This window comes from Lepidochelys kempii, chromosome 1 (assembly GCF_965140265.1).
Source record: "Lepidochelys kempii isolate rLepKem1 chromosome 1, rLepKem1.hap2, whole genome shotgun sequence".
NCBI lineage: Eukaryota > Metazoa > Chordata > Testudines > Cheloniidae > Lepidochelys > Lepidochelys kempii.
In genome coordinates, this window is record NC_133256.1 from 155529566 (window position 1) to 155546200 (window position 16635).

The 16635-nt window shown below is 41.2% G+C and overlaps 1 protein-coding gene across 5 annotated transcripts in view; it reads right to left on the bottom strand.

The window, feature by feature from the left end:
- TRAPPC10 (trafficking protein particle complex subunit 10) overlaps window positions 1-16635 on the bottom strand; it is a 102273-nt gene that overhangs the window by 33780 nt on the left and 51858 nt on the right. For all 5 annotated transcript variants that reach the window (XR_012160710.1, XM_073359195.1, XM_073359203.1 and 2 more), the window contains 4 exons: window positions 13573-13664; window positions 12120-12260; window positions 10847-10959; window positions 3468-3982 (listed from right to left, as the gene is read on the bottom strand). Coding sequence is in view for 4 of the 5 variants with exons in the window: in XM_073359195.1 (XP_073215296.1) it covers window positions 3468-3982; window positions 10847-10959; window positions 12120-12260; window positions 13573-13664 (861 nt within the window). In the remaining variant the exon portion in view is untranslated. The remainder of the gene's footprint in view (window positions 1-3467; window positions 3983-10846; window positions 10960-12119; window positions 12261-13572; window positions 13665-16635) is intronic.

Consider the following 16635-nt stretch of genomic DNA (forward strand, 5'->3'; position numbering starts at 1 on the left):
CCCCTTTATTGTTCCCTCAGTGCCGTTGTTAGGCTGGTCTACACTTAAATTTTTGATCGGCACAGGTATGTTGCTTCCCCTGACTAACGTAACTGGGCTGACCTAAGCCCCAGTGTAGACGCAACTCAGCAGACAGAAGACTGTTTCCATCAACCTAGTGACCACAGCTCAGAGAGATGATTCCCTACAACGATGGAAAAAAAGCCTTCCAGTGCCATAGGGAGTACCTACATTATGGCACTACAGTAGTACAGCTATGCTTAGTGTAGACATGGCCTTCATCATACACAAGTGAGAAAGGTTTCTCTAATCCCTTCATTTAAATCCCTTGTCCTGTTATGTTATCGAACAGGAGTAAGGGATCGAATATGAAGCCATCATCCTACAGCAGCGTGCTCAATTTTTTTTTTTTTTTTATAAACATTCCACCTCTAATTAATATATTTTCAAGGAAAATACCACCAAGTGGTATCTAAGTTACTTGATACTGTCAGTTCTAGAAATTTAAATCCTGTTCTTCGGAAAAGAGGATAGGTGCTGGGTGCTACACTCAGCATGAAGGAATCTAACAGCACAATTTTCCCTCTTGCTGTTCTCCTTCACTACAGGAAGAGAATTAGGAAGTTAACTGTCCCTCCTATAATATTGGCCACCAGAAATGTACATAGTATGAGATACAAAGAATAGTTCAAGTAGTAAATTGTATCTTCATTTATATTCCATCTTTCTTCTTCCACAGTTTAGTAGATTGCTTCCTCATCCATGAAGCCAAAAACACTGTGCACACTAATCTCCTCCAGCCTTCTCCCACTCGGGTTCTTCAGACTTGGATCCAATTTTATATGAAACTGCATCTGCAGCCACCTAGCCCTCTGAAATCTCCAAATCGCATTGCACTGCCTTTATTACTAAATATGTCTTGTCACTTACTCACAAGAGGTATTCAAAAACCTAAAAATTAGATCAGTAGGTAGTGTACAGATCACATGGTTGCCAGCTCTCAATTCAAGCACCTGCTGCACCAACTTGCATCTCCAGCAGATAAGTGCTACCTATACAGGCTCACAGTGCCAGCCTGCCCCGGTATGAGCACATCTCTCGTGCTTGCTGTCTCAATGCTGCAGAGACTGAAAAACTAAAGCACAGACTGCCCTTAGCCTGTAGGCTAAATAGAAAAGTTACATGTTGAGATGGTGACAGAATGAGAGAAGGGGATGGAAAAGTGAAAGATTAATTTGAGTCTCAGGAGTAGTGGAGTAACACACAGATCATTATGAGAACATTGGAAAAAACCTCCATGACCAGCACTGTTAAACCTTCAATTTTTAAAATAATCTATAGTTTTGCTTTTGTTCAGTTCTGTATAAGGTTGCAAAGTTAACTACTAAAACCTTAGGAAATGCCAACATTAATTCGAGGCAGTGTATAATTACAAAAATCATACTGTTTTATCCACAGGACCTTCGCCTCACTCAGTATACAGGACGGGCAGCGCTCAGGAAATGAGGCAAAAATTCAATATTTCTTTATACTCAATGCATTGCCCCATGCTTTATTTACTGCACACCATCGAGACACTGCACTGAAGATAGAATTATTCATTTCCTCGTGGTTTATCTACAATGTGCTCATCACTGTAGTATCCAAGTTTAAGAACACCCCTCTCTGGAGGTCTGAAGATTTTTGTTTTATTTATTTTTTTTTAAAACATACAGACAGGGAACTGAAGCACAACATGATTAAGGCAAAAAATTTTTTGCAAGAGGCTGCATTCTGAAATACGCATTTTTCAGAATATTTTAAATGCTATATAGACATACCAAATTATTCCTCACAACACCCTGTCAGGCAGGTCAGTAACTATTATTCCCATTTTACAGGTGAGGACACTGACTTTCTAAGTGATTTGCTTAAGGCCACACAGTAAGTCAGTGGCAGAGCCAGGATTAGAACTCAGGACCTCCTAACCCCATCACTCATTCCTTCAGTCCGTACTACCTTACTACTAGAGGTATGAAGCGTCACAGCTCTCAAGTTATGCCTACATTGCAATTAAAAAATGGTGTCTGGCACATGCTGGCTGACTTGGGCTCAGGCTAAGGGACTGTTTAATTGCAGTGTACATGCAAATAAACAGCCCTGCAAGCCAGAGTCAGCTGGCACTTTTTAATTGCAGTGTAGACACACTCTCAGTGATTTCAGCTGCAACTGAGTTACTTCGCACTTCTGAAAATCAGGCCCCAGAGGTTTCAAGTAGGGCATCCAGAAAATAAAGCACACACAACTAGTGACCATCTTTAAGAATTTTGGTTTAAAGTGACTTGCCCAGCATCATATAAAAAAAATCTGTGGCAGAGACAGGAATACAACCAGTTTTCCTGGCAATATTCAATTGGCTTAACCAGAGCCATCTCTTGTGTAGCGCAAATTGGGGTGAACGCTCTGGGCCCTGCGCTTTGGGGGGCCCTGCGCTTTGGGGGGCCCTGCGCTTTGGGGGGCCCTGCGCTTTGGGGGGCCCTGCGCTTTGGGGGGCCCTGCAGGCCAGTGTGATTGGCTGGCGTGGTCAGTCCCGGAAGAGACGAATTCGTCACTTCTGCCCCGGGCCCTGCACTCCCCTAGGGACGGCCCTGGGCGTACCTGTATATTTCTCTTCTTGCAGCTCTCTCCTTCAATAACTACATACCTTCCATCTTCTGCAATGAAGGAGACGGAGATCCTTTGAGGAAAAGAGTATGTGGTAACATAGCTAAAGAATGTCATACTCACAGGGAAGAATTAAAGTTACACAAGCAACCTTAATTCTGACATTTCTTAAGAGCAAGTGGTTGACTTTGCAATCTTAACCTCTTTTTGTATGCAATGATTACTATAGCTGCTATCACACCACACTCTGGAAGTAAGCGACCACCAACGTGATTATGTATCGCTACAGCTAAATCTGGCAGATACGGACACTGGAAAAAAGATTACCTGTAATAGAACACAATAAGAAAAACACCTCCCCACCTGGAACCTTTTATGCATTACTCTGAGCAAGTCTGACTATGAAACAAGAGAATCTTACCTTTTCTAGAACATGATGGACAATGAACATTGCAGTTTGGGACAGATGTAATACTCATCTGAATTCTAGATGTTAGATGTTAGATAAGGGTTTTATTTTTATGAAAGTGATAACTGGATAAATAAAAAGGACTTAAAATGAGTTTGGTGGGATCACTCTAGTCTCTCATTTCTGCACACCAGAGAACCAACCACACACTTTAGCAGAGTTAGCAGCCTCTCTTCATGATCGGCCAAGGTCTGCAATAACAGGGGTGAGCCAGGAAGAGTTAAGCTGCATTGGCAAAGCTGTGGCAGGGGAGCAACACTGGATAGCACTAGCCATCATTATGCCCTTCTCTAGTTAGTGCTTTTAAATCTTCTCTTTCATGAATGCTATGCTGACTCAATTGTAAAAAACATACCTGAGTTCTGAATGTTATTGTATTGACCCCTGGTTCCAGTATAATGTTGCTACATTTTAACATGTGAGCCCCATCCTCTAGAGTCACCCCTGAGGGCATTTCCAGAGAAGAGCTGCTCTCCTGCCTTCGCAGTAGCATGTGCACATTTTTGCAGATTATTCCCGTTGTGTTCAAAGAGTTATCCGAAGGGCTCCTTTCGTACATTTCATATAACTCCAGTGCTGGCAAGTTGTTTCTTGACAAAGGGAAACCGGCAACCTCATTCGGGAAGCTGATAATACCGTTGGAAGTTTTGTGTTTAGTGAGCCATTCAGCTGTTTTCCGGTAACTATTTTTCTCAATGCTGAAGTGGACATTGATGGCAATCTGATCCACTTCAACTGGGATGGGCATTTGGCTCAGCAAAGTCAGCTCAATAGACAGTGTTCCACCCACATGGATAACAGCATTTGGAGGGTCAAAATGTAGAGTTTTCAACTGTGCAAAGGAATACATAGACAGTATAACCTTTTGACCTGGAAGTACAGACAAGAACAAGGTATTTTATTCCACTCTGCTTTTGGTAATGCAAGGTTAGCCTTTACAGTAATCCATTTTTTAAAAAAGTGTAGACATTTTAAAAACTATGTTCCCCCCCAATACCAAAGAGACAAAACACTATCTTCCTCTTAAACTAAACGGAATAAAAAATTTTAAATTCTTGACGCCTAAAAACAAATGTTTTTTAAAGTTACAACTTTAGTTCTGCCTCAAATACAGTTGTAGTGAGAAAATCTGACAAAGGAACTGTTCGTGTCAATAGCTTTTAAGCCGTATAGTACACCTAAACTGAAGAAAAAAACAACTCCACACCCCTGACGAGTATGAGTCTCAGCTGACTCAGGCTTGCTATATAGGACTAAAAATAGCAGTGTAGACATTCCCACTTGGATTGGAGCCCAGGCTCTGGAACCCAGTGAGGGGAGTGGATCTCAGAGCACTTTTTTTGGACAGTGTAGATGTACCCATAGCAAGATCTATTATTCATTCAACCTCTTCAGAATCACTTACTCATGTAGCAAACATTTCCCAATCTAAGCAGCACAGTATCATAAGACTAATGCTGGGCTATTATTCTTTATGCTCCTGTACACCTGAACAGTTAATTTAACATGACAGAATATTCCAGAGGACATACCACCGTAGCAAACGTAAACTCATGATAGTCATGATCAGAGTGGTGCCTGGAGCCACTCTCTGCACCAGGTCAGGTTCCCCTCACTCTTACATAATTGCTAGATGCCAGAAAACAACCGGTGACAGGCACTTAAAATATATATATATATATATATATATATATATTTCAGCTAGGAAGCAGGCCTAGCATGACACATCAATGGTATTTCCAAGGTGTCTTCACTGTTGTAATCTAAGCAGAATATCAAGAAATATGTACATAAAGATGAGCAAAAAGAAAAGGAGTACTTGTGGCACCTTAGAGACTAACCAATTTATTTGAGCATAAGCTTTTGTGAGCTACAGCTCACTTCATCGGATGCATACTGTGGAAAGTGTAGAAGATCTTTTATACACACAAAGCATGAAAAAATACCTCCTCCCCATAGCTTATCTAAAGTGATCACTCTCCTTACAATGTGAATGATAATCAAGTTGGGCCATCTCCAGCCCAAATCCAAGTTCTCTCACACACACCTCCCCACCCACACACACACAAACCCACTCTCCTGCTGGCCTAATAACATCAGCCACACTATCAGAGGCTCGTTCACCTGCACATCCACCAATGTGATATACGCCATCATGTGCCAGCAATGCCCCTCTGCCATGTACATTGGTCAAACTGGGCAGTCTCTACGTAAAAGAATAAATGGACACAAATCAGATGTCAAGAATTATAACATTCAAAAACCAGTTGGGGAACACTTCAATCTCCCTGGTCACGTGATTACAGACATGAAAGTTGCAATTCTTCAACAAAAATACTTCAAATCCAGACTCCAGCGAGAAACTGTTGAATTGGAATTCATTTGCAAATTGGATACAATTAACTTAGGCTTGAATAGAGACTGGGAGTGGCTAAGTCATTATGCAAGGTAACCTATTTCCCCTTGTTTTTTTCCTAAACACCCCTCCTCCCCCAGATGTTCTTGTTAAACCCTGAATTTGTGCTGGAAATGGCCCACCTTGATTATCATACACATTGTAAGGAGAGTGGTCACTTTAGATAAGCTATGGGGAGGAGGTATTTTTTCATGCTTTGTGTGTATAAAAGATCTTCTACACTTTCCACAGTATGCATCCGATGAAGTGAGCTGTAGCTCACGAAAGCTTATGCTCAAATAAATTGGTTAGTCTCTAAGGTGCCACAAGTACTCCTTTTCTTTTTGCGAATACAGACTAACACGGCTGTTACTCTGAAAGATGAGCAGTATATCTTCAGAAAAAGTTTCCCCGAAGTGTGCTCGGAGTTTAAATCATAGTAAATGCTTCTGAGGACAAAGTACAGGCTGGAGTAGAGAGGAGAAAATCAAATATTTATCAAGGCAGTCAGAAGAAAAGCCATTAGCCAGAGGGGAGCACAAGGCTGACACTAGAGAAGGCAGGACAACAGTCTGCAGAGCATGATTTCAGAGCTACAGGGAGTGGGCTCCAAAGGCAGAAAGGTAAATCAGGGGGTGTAAGATGGTCAGAGATGAACTGTGAGCTGCCCTGGTAGCGGCAACAGGGAAGTAGAAAGGTGAGGAAAAACTAAAGAACCTTTCTGGTATTCAACTGAACATGTTAATTAGTGCATCATCCATTATTGCCAATAATGCATGAACTAAGAAGTGCTTCCAAAAGTCTCTCAGCCCAATACCATTTGTAATACCATTACAAAAAGTGGACAGACCAGAATTTAGATAGTGTTATTATGAGTTATAAAACTAAACAGAAACATACATTATAGTAAAGTATCCACTGCCTGACAGTACAACAAGCCTGTAAAAGCCAGGAAATTCAGAGTTACAGATGCTATCAGGCTCTATCCTCTACTCTCAGAGCTGCACCTAATTCCATAGAAGCAGAAACTGAGGGCTCAAAACTTGGCTCTCTTAAAATGGTTATAAAATCCCATAGAATTGGTAATCATCTTGTTTATTACTATATTTTTGTTTACAAGTAACATCCCCAGTGACTCCAGATCACACCACCTTTGGGCTTGTCTATACTACAGTTACAACATGGTTCCAATTTGTGGTATAGACGAAACCCCTCCCTGATGGACCTGCAACCTTGTTGTGGTGGTGAGGCTTGCGTGGGCTAAAGACCCTCAGAGCTATATTATTCAGAGCTTTTATACTCCTGGTAGTGTCCCCCTTAACAAGCAGGTCTGAGGTGAGGCTCCTGACTAACTGTGGTCCAAACATCAAAAGACCTCAACAGTTGATCGGGTGCATACAGAGGACCTTCTAGTACTCTGCAGCTGTGAAGGTGGATGAGGGCTGCAAGAGGAGAGAGGCCCCTGGCTGTCTTGGATCTCCTTGCCACTGGGTCAGGGTTTTCCTCCTGTAAAGTTTTGTGTGGTTACCGCCTGTGCACCAGTTTCCCCACAGCTTCCCGTGGGGATCAACAAGCGTCTCATGACTCTTTGGCTCAAGCTTAGTAACAATCAATATGCCATGGTCATCAGCGCATACGCCCCAACACTCAATGATGAGGAAGACAATAAGCAGCAGTTTTACAGAACTCCTGATGCAGTCCTCACAACCACACCTAAGGCCAACAAACTCATCCTCTTGGGAGATGTCAATGCTAGAGACAGATGGGATTCCCAACTCTAGAGAGGCACAATAGGCAAAGAAGGGGTGGGAAATGTAAACCCCAATGGTGGTATTCTTCTTAGCAAATGTGTGGCGCATGACCTGCTCATCACGAATACCATCTTTAGGCAGAGTAACAAATTTAAGACCACCTGGAAACATCTTCGGTCCAAACACTGGCACCTCCTTGACTATGTTATAGTCAGAGTCCGAGACTATACCGACATCCATACAACATGAACAAGGAGAAATGCCCACCACTGTTGGACAGACCATCAATTAGTAAGATCAGTCACATACCTGCAACTCGCTCCACCACACCACAAACACCCAAAGACTAAGCGAAAGCGGTACAACGTCAAAGCACTTCAAGGCCAAGACAGCTGTGAGATGTTCCAGCAACATCTGTCTGAGAAACTCTCTAACCTGCCCGACATCACTGACATCCAAGAGCACTGGGATCAACTTAAAAACACCATTCACAATACATGTGCTGAAACCAGAGAACATTCCACTCATCGGCACCAAGACTGGTCTGACAAAAACAATGAGGAAATCCTAGCATTAATTCAACAAAAAAGAAATGCATTTTGTAACTGGCAAAATGATTCCTCTAACAAATGAAAACATGAGACCTATCACCTGCTTAAAGCCACAGTAGGCTATATGACCTCAAAAACAAGTGGTGGAAAGAGAAGGCCTCAGATCCAGGATTTCGTAGACCAGGATGACAGGAGAAGCTTCTTTCAAGCAACAAAAGCTATATATTTGCCAAGCCCCAAAGGCCCAACCCGCTTACATTCTCAGGATTCCTTCACCTTCCTTAAGGACAATGCAGCTATTAAACAACACTGGAAGGAGCACTTTTGAGAGCCTACTAATCCACGGTCTCTGAAGACACAATCGAGTTTATTCCAGAATGCTGAGCAATGGAACACCTTGCAATCGCCCATCTTTTGAGGAAGTCTGGCAGGCCATCACTTAGACAAAAAAAATCACAAGGCACCAGGCCCAGACCGCATCCCAGCTGAGGTTTTTAAAACTGGTGGAACAATGCTCCAGCACAAACTTTGCCAACTCCTCAACAAAATCTTGACCTGCGAAGAAATTCCACCTGACTAAGAATGCCAACATTGTTACAATATTCAAGAAAGGGAAGAAATCTTTGTGCGGGAACTACAGAGGTATTGCTCTCCTCTCCATCACAGGGAAGGTTCTTGCCCAGATCCTACCAAACTGCCTCCTCCCACTTGCCAAGGAACTCCTCCCCAAATCACAGTGTGACTTCAGGTCACCTGGAGGCAAAATAGACACGATCTTCATGGTACGACAGATTCAGGAGAAGTGCAGAGAGCAACACCAGATCGTGCAGAGAGCAACACCAGCAATGTTCACGACATTCATCGATCTAACCAAGGCCTTTGACTATCAATCGTGATGCCCTACGGAAGATGCTATGTAGGTTTGGCCGTCCACAGAAATTCATTTCCGTCATCTGACTGCTCCATGATGGGATGACTGTCACCATTTTGTGCAACAGCTCAGAGACCAAACCATTCACCATTTGCACTGGTGTCAAGCAGGGCTATGTCATTGCTTCAGCACTCTACTCCATTTACCTTACCGTGATTCTGATTCCCATTCACGACTGCTGTCCTGACGGAATCAGGATTGAGAAGTTGGCGATCCATACAATACTCAAATCTTCAATGTCTCCAAACAAAATCTAAGGTCATGAGAATTGGCATCACTGACCTACAGTAGGCAGATGATTGCATCATTCTTTCACACACCAAGGCCAACCTGCAAAGTGCCTTAAATCTTTTTTGCAGATGCCTATCACAGCCTGGGTCTCTCTCAACATTGGAAAAACCAAGGTACTCTACCAACCCTCACCTGCACAAACTACTCTTCGTACTCCACAAATCCGATCAGCGGAGAACCCCTGGAAAATGTGGACCATTTTCTGTGTCTTGGCAGCCACCTCTCCCAAACAGCCAGCATTGACACAAAAATTGAATACAGAATCCGCTTTGCCAGCACAACTTTTGGAAGACTACTCAAACAAGTCTTCAATGATAGGGATTTACAGGTACCAAGGTCTTGATTTACAAGGCAGTTGTCATCCGCACCCTTCTCTATGGGTGAGAGACCTGGATAATCTACAGATGTCGTTATCTCAAGCGGCTGGAGTGGTTCCAGCAGCGCTGCTTCAGGAGGATTCTCAGGATTAGCTGGGAAGACCTACATACTAACATCAGTGTTCTCTCTGCAGCCAACATCAGCAGCATAGAAGTGCAGGTCATGAAACACTAGCTCCGCTGGGCTGGCCACTGTGTATGTATGCCTGACACTTGCCTCTTGAAGTAAGTACTCTTCTCTCAGTTAAGTCAGGGAAGAAATGCTCGCGGAGGGCAGCAGAAGCGTTTCTAATACATACTGAAAGTACGTCTTAAAAAGGGAGGCATCAACCCAACAAACTGTGAGGACTTGGCACGGAACAGAACAAAGTGACGCCACACCATACACCAAGACACAGCTCACTTTGAGGAGAACAGATGTGCTCATGAGACAGAGAAGCGACAAAGGAGGAAAGAAAGGGCATAACAGTCCAGTCAACAACTATGTCTCCTACAAGATTACACCGGTCACTTCTGTGGGAAAAATCTACAGGGCAAGAATTGGGCTCCTCAGCCACTTAAAAACCTCACCAATGAACCCCTTTGACAGACATCATCCTCGTTTCGAGGGATAGCCAAAGATGATAGTTAGGTTCTGTTTATGTTGCAACCAAGCAAAGGCCATTGGGCATTAGCAGACTTAAAGAATACTTAGGTCACATCTACGTGCAACTACCGCTTAAAGCAACCGGAACCATGTTACCACCAGACAGTTTCATATTGGTTTCTGCCCTTCTGGGGACAAACTTGTGCAGGAGCATGCGTGACTACTGAAACAAGCTGAAACTCAGGGGATGAGAAGGTGAACAACAATATGCAGAAAAAGAAAGGGATATATATTAATAGACCACAAAAAGCAGAAAACATCTGAAAAAACAAAGACCTTACCACACTAACAATCTTCATAGCTATACTTCACTACTAGTGGAGCTTCACTAGCTGAAGCAGTGCTGGGAGTTGTAGCGAAGAGACGGGGACAGACAACACTGATAAAAATGCCCATGCCCGGTCTACATTACATCTTATATCACTAATACCAATGCTCCAGTAGCTAATTTTATAGATACAAGATATGCTAGTGTAGATGCAGCCATAAAAAAAACGGACTACTATAGCAGAACTGGAGAAAAAAAATCACTCAAAAAGTACCCCCAAAAACACACACGTCCCTAAAAACTTTTGAGGGGCTTGAGGTGAGAGGTGGAAAAAGTTCCCGATTTGTCAGATAAAAGTGAAATTAAATCAAATAAAATAATTGAATACATGGGGGTTGTGGTCCAGAAGTTACACACAGAGCAGTGAGCTCTGATCAGAAAAACTTACTATCTCCTTTTGAAAAGAAAGATTAAAGATCTGATCAGCTGAAATAAGATGGTCAAATATTTAAATCTAGTCTCACCTTTGCCCTCTGTTTCCTGGTTGGCAAAATTTAAAATTTCTTCGCAGAAGTGTTGTCGCTCATCTTCTGTTAAGTGATCATCACTGGCTAAAAGACTGCTTGTTTGAAGATAGCTGACATACCACGTTAAGGAACTGAGGGGAAAGAACTACAATCCATTTCAGAAACACTTTGGTGGGGAAAAAAATTTGATGAATTTTTGAGTTACTGCTTTTCTACTCTCCAGACACTGGATAAGCTGCTTTAGCATCAACAGACATTCCCATTAGAAAATAAAGCAATGGAAGGGTTCACTATCATTAAAGCCCACTACAGAAGCATCTTTTTATTTTACTGCAGATCTAATAAAGTTATCCACCACACGTAGTCTGTTTTTTATGTAGCAAAATGCAGTGTCTCAAACACATAACTGACTGGAGGAAAATTCACTCTCTTTACTAACCACAGAGGAATGAACTCTATGGCCAAAATATTGATGCATTACATTACACTGTGATAAAAATTAAATTTTAAATAAGCTCTAGCATTTGATTAAATTATAATTTATTGGTGTGTACCATACATTTAATGCACAGAACTCTGCTCTGAGAATCCGCCAAATGTGATAGTAGCACTTACCATAACTAATCATAAGAAAGGAATTTATATTCTCTTGGAGTTCTTGGGGTACAGGGACTTGCTGCAGTACAGTAGTCACTAAGACTACATAATCATTAGCTCAACAGCATTTTTGTAAGAGCACATTTTGAAACATACACAATAAAAATTTCAAGTGCTCAAGTGACTTGGGAGCCTAGGACCCATTATTAGAGGAGACCTCAGCAGTTAGGACCCTAAATCTAACTGAAAATCAGTTGGACTTAGCCTCCACTATGTTAATGTGTAGGCAGAAACTGTATATAGTGTGATGTTTATTGGACCAAAAATAAGTAACATTATACAAACTTTAGGGCTAACATACCCTTTGCTACAAGTGCAAACAGAAAATGTGTACACTAGATTTGTTAGTCTAATATAATGGATCACATTATCTATGCTTTGTCAACTCTGTCTCAAGGACTCCGATGTTGGAATGCAAAACAGGGAAACATAAGAAAAACCTGTATAAAGAGATCAAAGACATTGAATGGATTGTAGAAAAGTCAACAACAGACTAATCTCATTGGCTACTGACTGGACTCTCTCCAGCCTCTCAACAGATTTAGGTCAGAAAATATACATGTCAACAGTACTCCAATCTGAACTTTCCAGATTTCTTTATTTTAGAAGATACTTTTCAATTTGCCCAAGGTGTTTCTGACATTCTGCTAACTGCTTTCTTGTATGTGTGATAAGCAATGCCCAGCCCTCAGCAAGGTAAGTTCTTAGTGCTCCTTGAAGATAGACCTCTGCCTTCTGTGGATCCCTCTTCCTCCTGGAAAATAAAGAACAAATAGTTCGTACCTGATCTAGGTGAAACAGAATGCCATGGACACATATATCCCAAACTTCTAGCAAGTTAACGACACTGAAAAAGCAGCCACTTTTTTGAGATATACTCATTGAATATGCACTTGATAAAGTATTGTAATGGATGATCACGATATTGATTTTGCCAACACCGTATACTGGGGGATTGCTTATGCATTTCACCCAAAGCCAAAAATTATTTTTAGTTAGAAATACTATACAGTAACTACACAAAGCATTCAAACACAAATCTGTCTTGAAAAACAAAGGAACCAAAGTCAAGGTTCTCCCCCTGCCAGCCCACTGGGGTTCATTAGTGTGATGCAGATGTCTCATTTTTATAATTAAAAATACGCTTATTCAACAAGTTCTAAGTATACTAAAACTGGGGGGAGGGAAGAATGGGGGAGATAGGGATCATATAGAACTATTTTGTAATTAAATGGTCTCTCTCGTGTCCTTCAGGCCAAAACCTGAGTGAATTCAGACCTTCCAGCCATAGTATGAGGGTCATGATTAGCTATGATGCATCAACAAGAGAAACACGTTCCAGTATAACGGGGCCAAACACCAAACCAAAATACCGCCCTACTCTGAAACTCCCTGAAATGTAAAACTGGGAAGCATTAATGAAATCTCTTCAGCGGAGCTTAACTGCACATTGGTTTACCTTCCAGTGTGATTTAATGTTGAGCATATTGCAATTAATAATAAAAACTTACATTAACACATATAGTAAGTGTTGGAAATCACATTAGAAAACATGCCTGAAAGCTTTTTAGCCTAGAGTAGGTGCAAGGGATACAGCTATCATCAGCCAGTTAATAAAAACAAAAGCAAGGAGGGCTCAGAGCCAAAAACTCACTCCTAACTGCTTACTCAGCACATCTGAATATTTATCTTTATTATTCCCCCACTCTTCCCTCACCCCCCAAAAAAGGAGGAGGGGGGAGAAATCACCTACTCACTGCTTTCGGGGCCTTTGATATTAAATCCAGCAGCATAAGTTTATTCTAGCCGTCGGATTGCCTGACTATTATTTTGGGTACCGTGGTTTGGCATGACAGATTATTAGTGTATCTTGTTAATTTTCTGTATTATGTATTTTATTGCTGAAAGAAAACCAATTTAGAATACTTGTATTAATAGCACCTGGACTATTAAAAATATTCTGTTAAATGCTTCTTTCAGAATACAGTTAATTTCCCTTACAGACTGTGTCCAAGCTTTTCAACACTATGGTATTTTTAGAAGACATTCTTAAAAAATTCATTTACATATAAAACTCTGCCAAGTCCTTTCCAACGAGTTTAGCCGAGCGGATTCTTCCAATATTTGTGTACATTTCAATGGTGGCATGGGACAGATCCTGTTTAAAGGTAAAGAAACAAGAATTTAACGAGTGCAAAACTTGGAACAGAAAAGAATTCATTCTTAAACCAAAAACCCCAATGAACAGTTCAAAGTGAACATAATTATTTGTTGATTTTTGTATAACATTTTGTTTAGTAGTTGTACACATAAGATGCTTCACAAGGGAAATGCCACACAATTATGCTAGTTTATTTGAGGGACAATCATCTTAAAATAAAAATGTCTTGAAACGACTTAACAATTACTACTACAACTGAAAGAAATTGGAGAAAGATGGGGGGGGTGCGCAGCGCAGATCTTCAACACCTGGTAACACTTTGCGTCTAAGTAGCCATCACTGTTTCCCCTGTATAATCAGTAACCCTCTACGTCGGTATTACACAGAGCAATAGAGGAAAGAAAAACATCTTTTAAAAATAGGACGAGATTTTAATACCACAAAAAATGACAGGGATTAAGGGCAGATGTAGTTGTACAAGATGTACTTGAAACTACTTTCTAACTCATTTTTAAAGTGACTACATTTCTAGGTGACCGTATTCTGTTACCCTCTAGATCTTTGTGCATCCTGTTCACATTTATAAGATCATTAAAAGTTTGTAAAAGAGCCTTGTCATTTGGGGTTCTAATCATACATATTATGCAGCACTACTTGGAAATGTGTGCATGTACTGCTGGAGTGAGAGAGATCACGTAACTGGTCCTATTCTGAAAGAAGTTTAATCTGAATGAAAGAGGAACCTCAATCAACAGGTGCAATTCCCAAACAAAGAACTAAGAGTTATAGTTGTACATGGATATATTTTAAGACATTTATACAGTTAAATAAATTGTTTGAGGCACTCTGCTGGAAGACAAGCAACCCAGAGTTAAGGTTCCACAACCAACCTTGAGCCCCATTCCCTGCACAGCCAAAACCTGCAGGTCAGTCTCCTTAGCCCCCGTCCCTTTCCCCAGCTAAATTTTCAAAATGGCTAAAGACCCCTCTCCCCCCGAAACACATTAACCAGAAAACCACCACATATATCACATGTTGGCAACCCCAACTCCTTCAGGCTTCTCCTCCACTCTGGGCCACAGATACCAACATTTTGTATCATTCTATCCATATACAGGCTAGAAACACAACCCTCCCTTCCAGCTATGTTCAGCAACATTTCACCTCCCACAGAGAGTCTAAAGAGTCTTTCCCATTCAACATTGCACAATTAAGATCTTCCTAGTCAAGTCTCTATATATAGACTAAAACCCCGCCTTTCTCTCAGTAACATCTCAAGATGGTTTTAGCCCACCCTACAGATGGGGTTCTCAAACTTCATTGCACCGTGACCCGTTTCTGACAACAAAATTACTACACAACCTCAGCAGGGGGCGTCCAATGCCCGAGCCCACCCAAGCCCCACTGCCCTGGGCAGGGGAGGAGAGGAGCTGAAGCCCAAGCCTGTAACCCCAGATGGTGGGGCTTGGACCTTGGCCCTGGGACCCAGCAAGTCTAATGTCAGCTCTGACGACTCCATTAAAACATTTTGAGAACTGCTGAGACAGACCAAACATATCCCTACATCGTCAACCATAGATATACTGGCTATAGACACCTCAGTTATATACACACAAAAGATAGGAGCCAACGTGTGTGTAGTAGATTTTACACTTGATATGAAGAGTTTCTAAAATTGTTGTGACTTGTTAATCTCTGTTAATTAGGACACTCTCCAGAATCCGAGAAAGTAGATCGTGGAGTTGTAGCTCAGCATTTTCTGACTTTCAAAATTAAAAAACCCATAACGTTGCTTAAAATATATGTGACTATTTCCAAATTTTTCAACATCTATAATTCTTAGGTTTAGTCAGAAATTTCCTTACTTTTCTAATTTTGATTAGATAGATATCTTGATATTTTTGTGTTGTCAGTAAACAGAAATGTCTTGTTATAAAAATATGAATGTGTTTTAATTTCAAATTATTGATGCAACTGAGGTTGGAAGTATATACACTTTTACAGTGTGCACTAATTCCTTATTTGAATTTCTAATGCATACAAGTTCTGTGTAGCCAGAAGAACAAAGGAATTTCACTAATGTAACTTCCAAGCTCTGCAGGCATTTATTTAGCTTACAATTTCTTAAATTCTGCAAGATCTCAGAGCTTAGTAGAGACCTTTACAAAGCTCTCAGAAGTTCAGTTCAAATTTTTGCATCGTCATTCCACAAATTTACTAGTTTACTAATTTGCATTAGTTCTTACTGAGAAATAATGTAAGACATCAAATTTGAAGTGTTTAGACCAAACCTTTTTTGAGATACTTTAAAAATTGTGCCCTTTTTCAATTTCGTAAAAAAGTCACATTTTAAAAGTGACTTGTTCAATTTCCCTCAACCTCTTCCATACCAAATGTCAATGGCCTAACAGAATGTACAAGTTTCAGGCACAAGGGAGCTTTTCCATAAAAAAAAATTGGGTGATGTGAAGTCAGACTTAATACAAAGTAGCTTACAAATATAACTACAGAATTATTACTGGTTTCAGAGTAGCAACCGTGTTAGTCTGTATCCGCAAAAAGAAAAGGAGGACTTGTGGCACCTTAGAGACTAACAAATGTATTTGAGCACAAGCTTTCATGAGCTACAGCTCACTTCATCTGATGTCATTGGTGTCAGCTCTGCCTAGCCTGCTTGATGGCCCCGTAAGGGCCATCAGCTATACAACTGACCCTTTGAGAGAAGGCAGACACGCCTTGGGACTCAGCAAGGTATGCAGGGACATGCCTATGGACAGAACTCTGAGGTGTTTCCATGCCATGTGATGCACAGCTTGTCTTTGGAACAAGAAAGACCGACCACATGACAAGAGAACATAAAAAGCTGCTGCAGCTCCTCCATCTTGTCTTCAATCCTGCTTCTTACCTCTGGAGGGACTTTGCTACACTGGAGCTTTGAACAAAGGACTGAATGACCCATCCCAACAGT